The 13368-nt window shown below is 40.4% G+C and overlaps 2 protein-coding genes across 17 annotated transcripts in view; one reads left to right on the plus strand and one right to left on the minus strand.

Annotated features, from left to right (window-relative positions):
* Positions 1 to 13368, plus strand: part of AFDN (afadin, adherens junction formation factor) — a 216592-nt gene that overhangs the window by 33755 nt on the left and 169469 nt on the right. The gene's annotated exons all lie outside the window — the stretch shown is intronic.
* LOC141984078 (metallothionein) lies at positions 2420 to 3239 on the minus strand. Its single transcript, XM_074947015.1, has one exon. The coding sequence runs from the start codon at positions 3067 to 3069 to the stop codon at positions 2878 to 2880; it is 192 nt and encodes a 63-aa protein (XP_074803116.1). The 5' UTR covers positions 3070 to 3239; the 3' UTR covers positions 2420 to 2877.

Consider the following 13368-nt stretch of genomic DNA (forward strand, 5'->3'; position numbering starts at 1 on the left):
TTTTTCATTTAATTTGTTTCTGAAAAGTGCTGAATTGTTAACGGAGAGTGAAGGCCTCCATCCATTTACAGATCAGGTACAGCAGAGGAAGTGCAAGCTTCCATATACAACACCATCAGTGTGCCCTGCTCCCTGACATTGGCAGGCCTTGCTCTAGGATTTAGATTAGTTCAGTTTCTCTGTGTATTCATTCAGTCTTTGATATCTTACTTGAGCATTAGGGTGCCAACAGTAGCAGGTTTTTTTTTTTTTTGTGATGTGACAAGCAAGCAAGCAGCCATGAAGTGGTACTTTTTGGCTCAGGTAGATTTGCCTACTCACCCTGTTAATGGTCATTTAAAAAAAAATTAATAAAAATATCAAATACTGAATCAGGCCACTTGCTTAGGTGCCTAACTTTAAGCACCCAGTTTTGTAACTGTTTTAAAGATTTTCTGATTAATACTGTTAACGAGTTAATTAATTTCTGGGATCATCTTTACAACTCCCCAACATATTTATGGATGAATATCGAACCTATGTTCTCTTCCTATCCAGTGACACAACTAGGAAGACAATTGGCATAAGACTAAACAAAATATAAAGTACAGATTAACATATAAATGGAAAGGAAGAGAGCCCCCATCTTACATTTTGAAAATATAAATTCTTTATTTAAAAACCAGTGTATTGCATGGCTATTTTCTTCCTCCTATCTTATAATCAAGTCATTTCAGTCTTTCAAAGAAATTTTGAGAGGATTTTAACCTGAGCAGGCTTTCAGTAAGAATACTTTCCAAGTGCCAGATCTGCAAATAATAAACCTCAGGCCACTATTCACTGAAACATTTGCTGTGCAAATATTTGAACTCCAGGCTTTGAAAAGCTTAGGCCAAAAGGCTGTTATAATTTCTGATGAAATATCATTTGACAAGTTAGTCACTAAAAATGATTTGTGTATGCACCACATGATGTCATTTTCTAGATTATTTGTACAAGTTATGGAGAGAACAGCACAGGAAATGGAGAGTTTTCTATGTAATCAAATGGTCAACTGCTGTTTCCTCTTTAGGGAATAGAAGTGGCCATTACTGAGTCACTAAATCTGCAATGTTGCCTTGAGTTTGGAAAATAGTCTTTTAAACAGTAGCTTCACTAAGGGTAAGAGAAAATGTAAGGTCATGGCTGAACTATTGATTTAAAATAAAAATAAAAGGTTTTGATTAGTGTAGTTATGGGGAGCTCTAAGGGCATGGCTACACTGGAAACTTCAAAGCGCTGCCACGGGAGTGCTCCTGCGGCAGCGCTTTGAAGCGCGAGTGTGGTCATGCATGAGCGCTGGGAGAGAGCTCTCCTCCTGGTAATCCACCTCCACGAGGGGACTGTGCTCCCAGCACTCTGAGCCTGTTTACATGAGTGCTTTAAAGTGCTTTGACTTGCTGTGCTCAGGGGGGTGATTTTTCACCCCCCTGAGCCAGCAGGTTAGAGCGTGATAAAATGTAAGTGTAGACAAACCCTAAGTTTCCTTGTTGATTTGTGAAAGCTTTCTGATGGTTTGATGTCTAGAAACGAGGCTAACAGACTTAATTGACTATAGATGTAATTAGGTTGTAGTCCAAATTATTTACAGCAGGATACAAATTATAGTCCCCCCCCATCTCCCCCATCAAGCCTGCTTTCCTCAAATCACTTCACGAGTATTCAATGACGTATTAATTAATGTTCCTCTCTTTTTTTTTTCTTTTCTGTTGGACTCTTAGTACCAACATATACTGGCATTGCATGCAGAGGAATACAAAATCATGTAGATGTAATAAATCCAAATAGTAAAAACAAATTCTGTAAGATATTGCATAAAATAAAATTTATGATGTGACATCTTACAAAATTTTGTTGGTACCATGAAGTAATTACTTCACAATGTGTGGCATGACTGTTACTTGAACTCATGTCAATAAAACCTTTTTATATATAAGCCTTGAAAAATGTGTTTGAGTGTGATGTAGTAAGGGTAGATATTAATAGCAGCTTTGATTTCTGTAGGTCTTAAGAGATGAAGGGCTTCTTATGATAGAAAACATTTTCTAATATTCTTCTGTTGTAACTACCTTGTTACACACCATTTAAAAAATTTCTACCTTGTAGTTGAAGCTAAAATTTTAACTAATGCAAGGATAAACTTATTTCCTGTAATGTCAGTATTACACCTTTTTGTTCTCTTTGGCAATTAAACATATACTACTATTATGTTCACACAAATACGCTATTTGTTTCCCATTCTTTTCACATAAATAGGCAAATTTAGTAGCATATTATTTTTAAAAGAAGCAGGATTGTAAAAATCCATAAATAAAAATGAAAGATAAAAGATCTCTTTTATTGCAAGATTCAAATTGTATACTTTGACTTCTGTAATGTTATATACGTAGTTTCTGACTGGTGGAGTAAGTATCAATCTGAAGTTTGATAGTCTTTCATAAACTGGAAAATGCTATTTGTTTTAGACAGTGGGAAGGAGGATATCTCACATCCAGGTTAAGACAGTTCCTTTTGAAAATTGGCCAAATATTGATCAGCCTCTGCGATGTACAAGATCACCCAAAGGGCCACATCCTCAGCTGGTGTAAATCACTGTATCATCATTGCCTTCAGTGGAGCTTTACCATGTCTCATCAGTAGAGTGTCTAAGACAGAGACTGCAAGGTATCAGTTTTAGGTGTTCTTCCTATTTTTTTTTTTTTTTTTTTTTTTTACATTTCTCCAGTCATGGCCTTTATTTTCATTCAACCTCAAATCGACATTTCTGTGAAAGGTACAAAATAGTCATTGCTACATTACAAACAAAATTAGTTTTGCCTTTCATACAGAATATTTACAGGAGAACAGAAAATAGCCATTTTAGGAACAGCAGCTGCATTTACTGGATGCTGGAGCTTTGCAGACACAGCTCTTGGCACAATTATTGCATCCAGCTGGGCAACAGGAGCAACAACTCTTTTTGCAAGAGGTGCACCTGCAATTTTTGCATTTGCAGGAGTCAGCACAGGTACAGGAGCCACCGGCAGCACAAGGACAGTCCTGGGGATCCATTGCTCACCGGGTTGCTGCAGTCGCTGCTCAGTCACGCGGAGGGGAGGAGACGAGGCTTGCTAGGCAGGCAGTCTCCTTGTCATGTAGTCCTTTAGCTTTTATTTCTTTCTGCCTTGAGTTCTGTTCCAGTGCCACCTCTAGATTTTCCCTTCCTTTCATTACTAACTTCCCAAATTGTCAAAAGATTCCTAGTGAGTGAATTTGGATCCATCCCATAAAATGCAGCTATAGAAGTCTCTAGGAATATTTAAGCTACAAGGTGTGAAACGTATCTGAGACCTTCCTGATTGGGGAAACTCAACAAAGACCTCCACTGTTAACAGAAATTATAAGCTCCTATTTTGGAGACGCAAACCTGTCATCCACTCAGAAAAATACCATAGTCTACCTGACCTTTAAAAGGTCACTACCTGATGCAGAAAAACACTGTAAACCTCTCTCTCTTCTCCAGCCTGTCCTGTCTCCAACCTCCTGTTACTAGACAGAATCATTGGGAAAGTAGTGCAACTAATCTCTGACCGCATGTGGCACCAACATCTTGGATGCTTTTCAGTTGTGCTTCAGACCAAGACACAATACAGCAGCAATGGATGAAGGCTCTCTCTCAGTGCTCATGTTGCTTGACTTCTGCGCACCTTGCTGCTCACTTGCAAGCAAAGTACTATAAACCTGTTTTCTTGACCTAGCTGGATTAAATTGGTGCAGCACTACACTGAGTGCAGTTATTCTTCTCCAGGAGGGCCCAGAGTGGTGTTAGGCAGTGAAAGCAGTTCTCCAAGGTTTTCACATGTGAAATTTTTCAGGGATCTTTCTGTCCCACTCCCACTTTTCTGACAGGTACTGGTTTATGACAGACCTTCTACTTCCCAGTCTCCTAAATTGGGCATTACTGGTTTTCTCTTGGTTAGTAAATAGGGTGACAATAAAAAAAGTGAAACAAAAAAGCTGACGTTGAACTGCATCGCTAGTTAATAGGTTGGTGATGTAGGTTATGCTCTAAGAATTCTGATTCCTATAATGTGAAGGTATATAGATTTGCCTCCCTGTTTTCATTCTCCAACTTCACCCCCCAAAACATGTGGTTCTAGCTTGATTCCTACTGGCAGAGAGCAATAAGTACTAGTAAGTAATTTCCCCTTACCTTAAACAAAATCAGAAGGAGCAGTACTATTTTTAATGTCCTTGAAGAGTTCACATTTCCTTTTAACATAGTGCTTTTTTCTGAAAAACTATTCATCTTGCATAAATTGATATGAGTAGGCCAGATTCATGTTGGAGTGTGAATACTTGAGGATTCATGTTTTTTTTTTTATAGGTTTCTTTTAGTTTTGTAAGTCAGATAACACAAAATGACATGCCAAACCATGGCTTGTCACTTATTCCTTCTCCTTTCAGCAGATCACCTCTAATATAATTGGTCTCTCCTAACATAATCCAGGAAGCCTAAAGTAATTCCTGAGCTTGTTTTCTTCTCTGGTAGTTTCATGACTCGGTGAGCTAACCCCATAGCTAAGCAGGTATAATGTTGCCATCATGTTGCTGGACACAAAAAGGCTAGCATCATATTATTTTTCTTGCCTGGGCCTGAAAGGAAAATGTTCTAAGCATTGAGAATGTATTTTTTAAATGTAATATCCTCTAGAGAAGAAAGCCTGGTTGGGATTCACTGAAGAACCTTGATGTGTTACAGATGACTCTAAGCTCTGGATAGTAAAAGTACAAGATGAAGAAACTTTCAGAAACATAGGTGCTCCCTAAAATCATGTGGTAGTTAAGTTGTTATAAATAGTATATCTCTTATATAACACTTTTCATAGCAGATCTCAGTGTTTTACAAAGGAGATTAGTATTATTGTCCCCATTGTACAAATGAGGAAACCGAGGCACAGAGAGGGGAAAGCCTGGATCCACAAAGGGATTCCTAGTCACGTAGTGGAATCAACAAACCCTGAGCTAGGTACGTAGGCTGCCTATACAATGCTATGGAAGTAATAGGTGCCTAAGAATGGTATCCACAAAAGACAGCACACTAAGTAAGGAGATGCCTGAACTAGCCAATGGGCAATGCTGGGGAGAAAGGTCTGCCCTGAGCCCTCCCCTTATTAGGGAGTTAAGCACCAGTCTCTGCTTGGGATCCACAGCAGTGAAACCCTCTCCTGAAATCAGGCATTGTGTGTGCCTACACCGTTTCTTACACGAACAATGATGATGCATGGCTAACTCTACAGAGAATGGCCTTGGGTGGGGAGTAAGAGGAGGCCTCCCATATAATCTTTAGCCCAATGATTAGGGTACTCACCTGGAGTGTGGGAGACCCAGGTTCAATTCCCTATTCTGCTTCATGAGGAGAAGGACCAGAGGGAGGGAGAGACTCCATAGCCAAGTGATTAGGACACTAAAGAGGAGGGAAAACCGCTGTTTGGCCCAGATCCACAATGGATTTCAAGTAACTTGCCCTAGGTTACCCAGCAGGTTAGCTACAGAGCTAAGAATAGAACCCGGGTTTCCTGAGTCCCAGTCCAGTGCTCTGGACACTAGGGCACACTGCTTCCTGTATAGATCGTGCATGTTAAATACAAATTGGATGAAAATGAATGAGTTCATCATAAGTTAAATTAATAAATGGTACTGTGCTCTTGTGGTTGGTGTTTGAGATTTACTAGTATAAATTACATTTTTCCTTATTTTTAATACAATTTATAGGAAGAACATCTAAATGTAATAGATTTAGTAAATAGCATTCTCTGACTTCAGCATGTTTGTTTGAGAGTTTTTTCTTGAAATTGCTTATCAGTACTATTTTAATTTTCTATTGTACAGAAGCTATGCTTGAAACTAGCAGATAATGGGGGATTGATGCTCTATCCATACTTCAGTTTGAAAAGCTAAATATTAGATCTCCTCAAAGTAACTCTCATCATAATTTGAATCTTAGCCAATAAAAAGTTTGGGAAAAGGTGTTAGCAGAATTATTGGATAGCCTTCTTGGCCAGCTGTCTTTTCCAGCAAACAAAATGGAGGTCAGTATACAAGGTTCTGAAGTAATGGGCAAAGTGTCATTTCAGGTATTGCAAACATAATTAGAAGAGTAACGTGAACTTTGGCTTGAGCAGGTTATGGCCTTACAGAATTCCCAGTCCCCTTTAATATAAAATCTGCTGGTAAATATATCTGAGTAAGATATCGGACATAGCCTGTGGGATTTGTTAGGGGAAAGAATTCGGAGCAATGGAGATCTGAATGCAAAACAAATCAATTGATGAGTAAGATAATCAGCTAATGAGACTTGCTCCTTGTCTGGAGAATTTGAGATGGTCATTGTAATCAGCAACCAGTGGATAGTTTTTAGGACAAAACATTTCTGGTGCAATCTGCAAGGTAAAAAAAAATTCATTTATGGCCATGAAATAGAGAATGCCAGATCAAATATGCAATGCTGGTAACCTGATATGTTGAAGATTATATAGTTAAGTATCTAGGGAATCTGGCAAAAGAAGCAGAACCAATTTAATATTTTTTTAAATAAAAAATAAAAAAGTTAATTGGTAATGTAAAGGGAGATCTTTTTAAATGAGGTGTAAGATTATATAGCATAATTTTGTTTCCTTGAGATTAGTTTCCATGTTGAAATTGAGGAATTTATTTGGTTTTAGCATGTTTGAATAAGAATAGAATGTCCAGTGCTTCAGAGGAGTGTGGATTGGGAATTTAGAATCCGTAATAAAGCCTTGGTGTAGTCACTGTTTAAAACAGTTTTTGAAATGTAAAAAACAGGAGCCCTTCTTGGGGTAAATATAATTAACTGAAGCTGTACGATATAACCAAGTTGATGTAGAATTAATGAAGAAATTGCTGCCAACTATTATACAACAGGATTAAGCTGGATTTATGGAGGGGGGGGGGGACTATTAGCAGATAAAATTTGCTAAAGTATTATAACTACTGTATTAAAGATTTTTCAGGCTAACTCTACCCTAAGGTACTCTAGTATTGATATCAGCAACCAAAAAATAATTTGCTAGCAAATGACATTAGTTTACTATTTTATGCAGGATGGGGTGTAACGACTTATTTTAAGTAGGATTAGTATGTTAAATTCCTCTATTTGATGTTAATTAATGGTATCGGGTCACTGTTTTAAAAAAACAGTCTAAAAGTGTGCTTGCTAGGTATGTCCCTAATTTTCAGTAATTGTAGTGGAGGAAATATCTCTTTTTCTCTACATTCTATATGTTCATATAGTGATCAGAGCTTCCAGCCATGTTCCACTGTATATTGTGTTCAGGAGAAAATAAACCTGGTTCCCCATCTCAGCAGTACCTGGAGTGGGTGAACTCCTTTTTCATTTCCTCAGTTTGATGTCTGAAAGAGGAGGTGGCATGCCTGTCTGAGTTGCTGCTGCTTGCTTTGTGTTTAATGTTCAGGGTATCATATCTGCATAGAAACCATGCCTGAACCTGTTTGAGTGAGATAAACTAACAACTCAGTCTTAATGAATTTCACTTACTGATGCAGGTCTCAGGGTGCATGTTTGTATGCAGAATTGAAATTATCCTATTTTTGTTTTGTGGTTATCATGAACATTGAGAGGAGACCCACAAAATCAAAAGGAGATACAAAAGATGACAGATTTTAGATGTGGAAGAAAGACAACAGTAGTGATTCTAAAGCATTTTTCAGAACTGTTTCCAACACAATTTGTGCCCCAGGGATTGTGTAGTCAAAATATTGGATTGGTGTTGCTTTGGGGAGCCCACTGTACTACCAATGACACATGTAGCTATCAATGGTATAGCTTTTACTTGGCTTTTTTTTTTTTTAAAACTAGTTCTGAGCTGAATTTGAGCCACAGTGTGGTGTAATTGTTCCATCAGAAGTATGGGAATCTGATGTCTAATTGTAAACCACATTCTGACCTGCTAGCACACAAGTTTTGCAGTTTGAATGAAGTATTGTACATAAATGCCTCTTCAGATAGTTAAATCAGTAAATAATAAGACTTAATGAAACTGGCTAATAATCTATCAGAGCCATATTAGTTTTTGGTAAGATCTTGACCGTCCGCATTAAATTGTGAAAGCTTATGTTACACTTTAACAGTTTTAACAGAGCAGTGGCAACTTGTTCTCAAAAGAACCTACACACTTTAGAATCCTGGGGAATCCTGGTCCATCTTATAGCTAGTCATCAGGTGGAAAGAGGTAACCTGTGACTCAAGTCTCAAACAGAAGAGGCTAGGACTGCTTAGAGCTAAAGCCACAAAAGAAAAAAGGTCAAGATATAGTTTACACTTTGATTCAGGAACAAATGTATTTACTTAAAATACACTTTGTTATGCAAAAGTATGGAATTTGTGATAAAGTATAATGAAGGGATTAATCTTTCTTAGAGGTCCACACTCTAAAGGTGTGAGTGAGTCAGTATATCTGGTGTTTTCAAGCCTTCAGACCTTTTTGAGCTCTCTCCCTGTTGCTGTTTGTTCTGTCTACTCCAGGAAAGTCAGGTGCTGGTTTCTTATTAGGCTTGTCAGCATTCCTCTCTGGAACTCCTGACTAATTAGGTCTGGCTGACAGATCGCTTACAGCCGAGTGTCAGGTATGAGCTTCCCTGCAGGTCATTAATACTTGCAGAATGTCTCGCTGAACATTTTAATGTACCGTAATGAAGAGTCCAACCTGTCACAAATAGATATTTGTAATTCACAATAAAATTAATATACTACTGTAGACTTAAAGCTCTGATCAATCACTCTTTTTCCTGAGTGTCTCAGTGGAAAAGAATAAGTGTGATTGTAACCAGAGGTCCTCATGAATAAATGGCACGGTTTTCATTTGACATCACATCTGTGCTTTCTTCTTACAGTACTGTTGCACGTAATCTAATAGTCCTGAAGCTAATACTGTAAAAATATGTAGTGCTGATTACAAAGAAACTAAACTACCGTATATACTTGTTCATAAGCCGAATTTTTTAAGTAAAAAAGGGAAGCACCAGAGAAGGGGGGTTGGCTTCTGAATGGATATAGAGGGGGAGAGGTGGGATGCAGCCCCTCCCCCAACAGAGGGAGCAAGGAGAGGCAGCACAGCCGGCAGGGCCAGAAGGGAAGAGGCGGGGCCAGAGTCTCTCCGCTTCTGGCCATGCTGCTCTCACCCAAGCCTCAGAAGCAGCTGCAGCTGTGCTGCTTGGCCCTGCCCCCCAGGCAGGCTGCGGCTGTGCCACCCGGTCCAGCCCACTGGAACACACTGCGGCTGTGCCACCCGGTCCAGCCCACTGGAACACGCTGCGGCTGTGCCACCCGGTCTGGCCTGCCGGAGCAGCTCCAGCCAGGCCAGAGACATCCTCCCCTGGCTCTCCCCAGATAAGGTGGGAAGGGACGGGATGGGGAGAGTATGGGGATCCTGGGCTAGAGGTGGGGTCATGTGGGACCCCCAGCTCCCCCCCCAAATTCCCCACCAGTTGCTGTCCTGGCCCGTCAGGGTAAGCAGCTGGCACGCCGGGACACTTCGTTTACTTAGGTTTACCTCTGTGCCTGCGGACGCTCGAGGTAAACAAACCATCTCGGCCCGCCAGCAGCTTGTCCTGATGGCCCGGGAGCCAAAGTTTGCCGACCCCTGAATTATAGGGTCAGTTTATGAATGGGTCATAAAAATTTTCCATTTTTACTTATCCATCTTGGGAGGGTCTGCTTATAAACTAACCGGCTTATGATCGAGTATATACGGTTTATGGTGCAGAATTAAAGTATTACTGTTTTCTGAATGGTTTCAGAGTAGCAGCCGTGTTAGTCTGTATCCGCAAAAATAACAGGAGTACTAGTGGCACCTTAGAGACTAACAACTTTATTAGAGCATAAGCTTTCGTGAGCTACAGCTCACTTCATTGGATGCATAGAATGGAACACACACACACACACTGGAAGTTACCATACAAACTGTGAGTGGCTAATTAGTTAAGATGAGCTATTGTCAGCAGGAGAAAAAAACTTTTGTAGTGATAATCAAGATGGCCCATTTAGACAGTTGACAAGAAGGTGTGAGGATACTTAACTTAGGGAAATAGATTCAATATGTGTAATGGCCCATTTCAGAGTAGCAGCCCTGTTAGTCTGTATTTGCAAAAAGAAAAGGAGTACTAGTGGCACCTTAGAGACTAACCAATTTATTTGAGCATAAGCTTTTGTGAGCTACAGCTCACTTCATCGGATGCATTCAGTGGAAAATACAGTGAGGAGATTTATATACACACAGAACATGAAAAAATGGGTGTTATCATACACACTGTAAGGAGAGTGATCACTTAAGATGAGCTATTACTAGCAGGAGAGCGGGGGGTGGGGGGGTGGAGAACCTTTTGTAGTGATAATCAAGGTGGGCCATTTCCAGCAGTTAACAGAAACGGTGGGGGAAATAAACATGGGGAAATAATTTTACTTTGTGTAATGACACATCCACTCCCAGTCTCTATTCAAGCCTAAGTTAATTGTATCCAGTTTGCAAATTAATTCCAATTCAGCAGGATTCTGCGTGGACTCCTCCTGAAGGTCAAAACAACAGACTGGATTTCTATATAGATTGCTTCCGTCAACGTGCACGGGCTGAAATTGAGGAAAAGCAGCATCACTTGCCCCATAACCTCAGCCGTGTTGAACACAACAATAGAACAAAAGACTTCAAAAACAGACTCGAACACACCACACAACAGAACCACTAACCCAGGAACCTATCCTTGCAACAAAGCCCGTTGCCAACTGTGTCCACATATCTATTCAGGGGACACCATCATAGGGCCTAATCACATCAGTCACACTATCAGAGGCTCATTCACCTGCACATCTACCAATGTGATATATGCCATCATGTGCCAGCAATGCCCCGCTGCCATGTACATTGGTCAAACTGGACAGTCTCTACGTAAAAGAATAAATGGACACAAATCAGATGTCAAGAATTATAACATTCATAAGCCAATTGGAGAACACTTCAGTCTCTCTGGTCACTCGATTACAGACCTAAAAGTGGCTATTCAACAAAAAGACTTCAGAAACAGACTCCGAGACACTGCTGAATTGGAATTCATTTGCAAGTTGGATACAATAAACTTAGGCTTGAATAGAGACTGGGAGTGGTTGAGTCATTACACAAAGTAAAACTATTTCGCCTTGTTTATTCCCCTCCCCCCCCAGCCGTTCCTCAGGCGTTCTTGTTAACTGCTGGAAATGGCCCACCTTGATTATCACTACAAAGGGTTTTCTTCTCTCCCCCCACCCCCCCCACCGCTGGTAATAGCTCATCTTAAGTGATCACTCTCCTTACAGTGTGCATGATAAACACCCATTTTTTTCATGTTCTGTGTGTATATAAATCTCCTCACTGTATTTTTTTTAAATATTTATTCAAGAGAATTACAGACAAAATCCTTTAGCCAAATTTAGGGGCACTATGGCATGTGTTTAGGGGGCAAAGTTTTCACTTTGCATTTTTTGGTGATGTAGCCTATTTAGAAATCAGTCCACAACTGTCTGATTTAACATCCTTGAAGAAGGAAGGGATTATATAACAAACAATATTTGATAAAGTTTGAACATCCAAGGCACTGTATCTTAACTTAGTTGAGGTAAGCCTGTTTTTATCAAAGAAGGTTTAACACACAAAGACACATCAATAAAGGAGTACTAAACATCCGATGAAGTGAGCTGTAGCTCACGAAAGCTTATGCTCAAATAAATTGGTTAGTCTCTGAGGTGCCACAAGTCCTCCTTTTCTTTTTGTCTGTCTGAGGGATTGGAGCAAATGCGGTTGTATCTTAGAGCTTGGCTGTAGACAGTGGATCGTGTGGTGTGTCCTGGATGGAAGCTGGACGCATGTAGGTAAGTATAGCAGTCAGTAGGCTTCCGGTATAGGGTGGTGTTTATGTGACCATTGCTTATTAGCACAGTAGTGTCCAGGAAATGGACCGCTTGTGTGGATTGGTCTAGGCTGCGGTTGATGATAGGATGGAAATTGTTGAAATCATGGTGGAATTCCTCAAGGGCAGCTTTTCCATGGGTCCAGATGATGAAGATGTCATCAGTGTAGCGCAAGTAGAGTAGGGGCGTTAGGGGACAAGAGCTGAGGAAGCATTGTTCTAAGTCAGCCATAAAAATGTTAGCATACTGTGGGGCCATGTGGGTACCCATAGCAGTGCTGCTGACTTGAAGGTATATATTGTACCCAAATGTGAAATAATTGTGGGTGACGACAAAGTCACAAAGGTCAGCCACCAGGTTTGCCGTGACATTATCGGGGATACTGTTCCTGATAGCTTGTAGTCCATCTTCATGTGGAATGTTGGTGTGGAGGGCTTCTACATTCATAGTGGCCAGGATGGTGTTTTCAGGAAGATCACCGATAGATTGTAGTTTCCTCAGGAAGTCAGTGGTGTCTCGAAGATAGCTGGGAGTGCTGATAGCGTCAGGCCTGAGGAGAGAGTCTACGTAGCCAGACAATCCTGCTGTCAGGGTGCCAATGCCTGAGATGATGGGGCATCCAGGATTCCCAGGTTTATGGATCTTAGGTAGCAAAGAGAATACCCCTGGTCAGGGTTCTAGGCATGTATCTGCACAGATCTGTTCCTGTGCTTTTTCAGGGAGCTCCTTGAGCAGACGGCATAGTTTCTTTTGGTAATTTTCAGTGGGTTCAGAGGATAATGGCCTGTAGAATGTGGAGTTAGAGAGCTGCCTATCAGCCTCTTGTTCATATTCCAACTTATTCATGATGATGACAGTACCTCCTATGTCAGCCTTTTTGATTATGATGTCAGAGTTGTTCCTGAGGCTGTTGATGGCGTTGTGTTCAACACAGCTGAGGTTATGGGGCAAGTGATGCTGCTTTTCCACAATTTCAGCCCGTGCACGTCGACGGAAGCAATCTATATAGAAGTCCAGTCTGTTTCGACCTTCAGGAGGAGTCCACGCAGAATCCTTCTTTCTGAATGCTTGTCAAACCTGTGACATTCAACTTATTTCATGTATTAAAATGTAATTGAAATATTGAGGAATGAAGTATTGATCACTTGTAAGTGTGTTGGTGGAAAATTAAGTTAATCTGACTTATTTTAGAAATTAGTTGTAAAGCACAACTAGCTACACTGGTAATAGCAGCTGCTGTATGATGAATGAAGCTGTAGTAATGCTGCATGCTGTGAACAGTGCCTGAAATCTGGTTATGTGGTGTGAGAAGTTCTCTTAATGCTATTAATTCCCCGCCCCCAATGTAATTGTTTTAATTCGTTAGTTGTGCCGTCCCCCCAATCTACTGTGTT

Source organism: Natator depressus, chromosome 3 (genome assembly GCF_965152275.1).
Source record: "Natator depressus isolate rNatDep1 chromosome 3, rNatDep2.hap1, whole genome shotgun sequence".
In the NCBI taxonomy this organism is placed as follows: Eukaryota; Metazoa; Chordata; order Testudines; family Cheloniidae; genus Natator; species Natator depressus.

Bases quoted from the DNA above. Each gene is read 5' to 3' on its own strand.
- LOC141984078 (XM_074947015.1), bottom strand. From the start codon at position 3,069: ATGGATCCCCAGGACTGTCCTTGTGCTGCCGGTGGCTCCTGTACCTGT.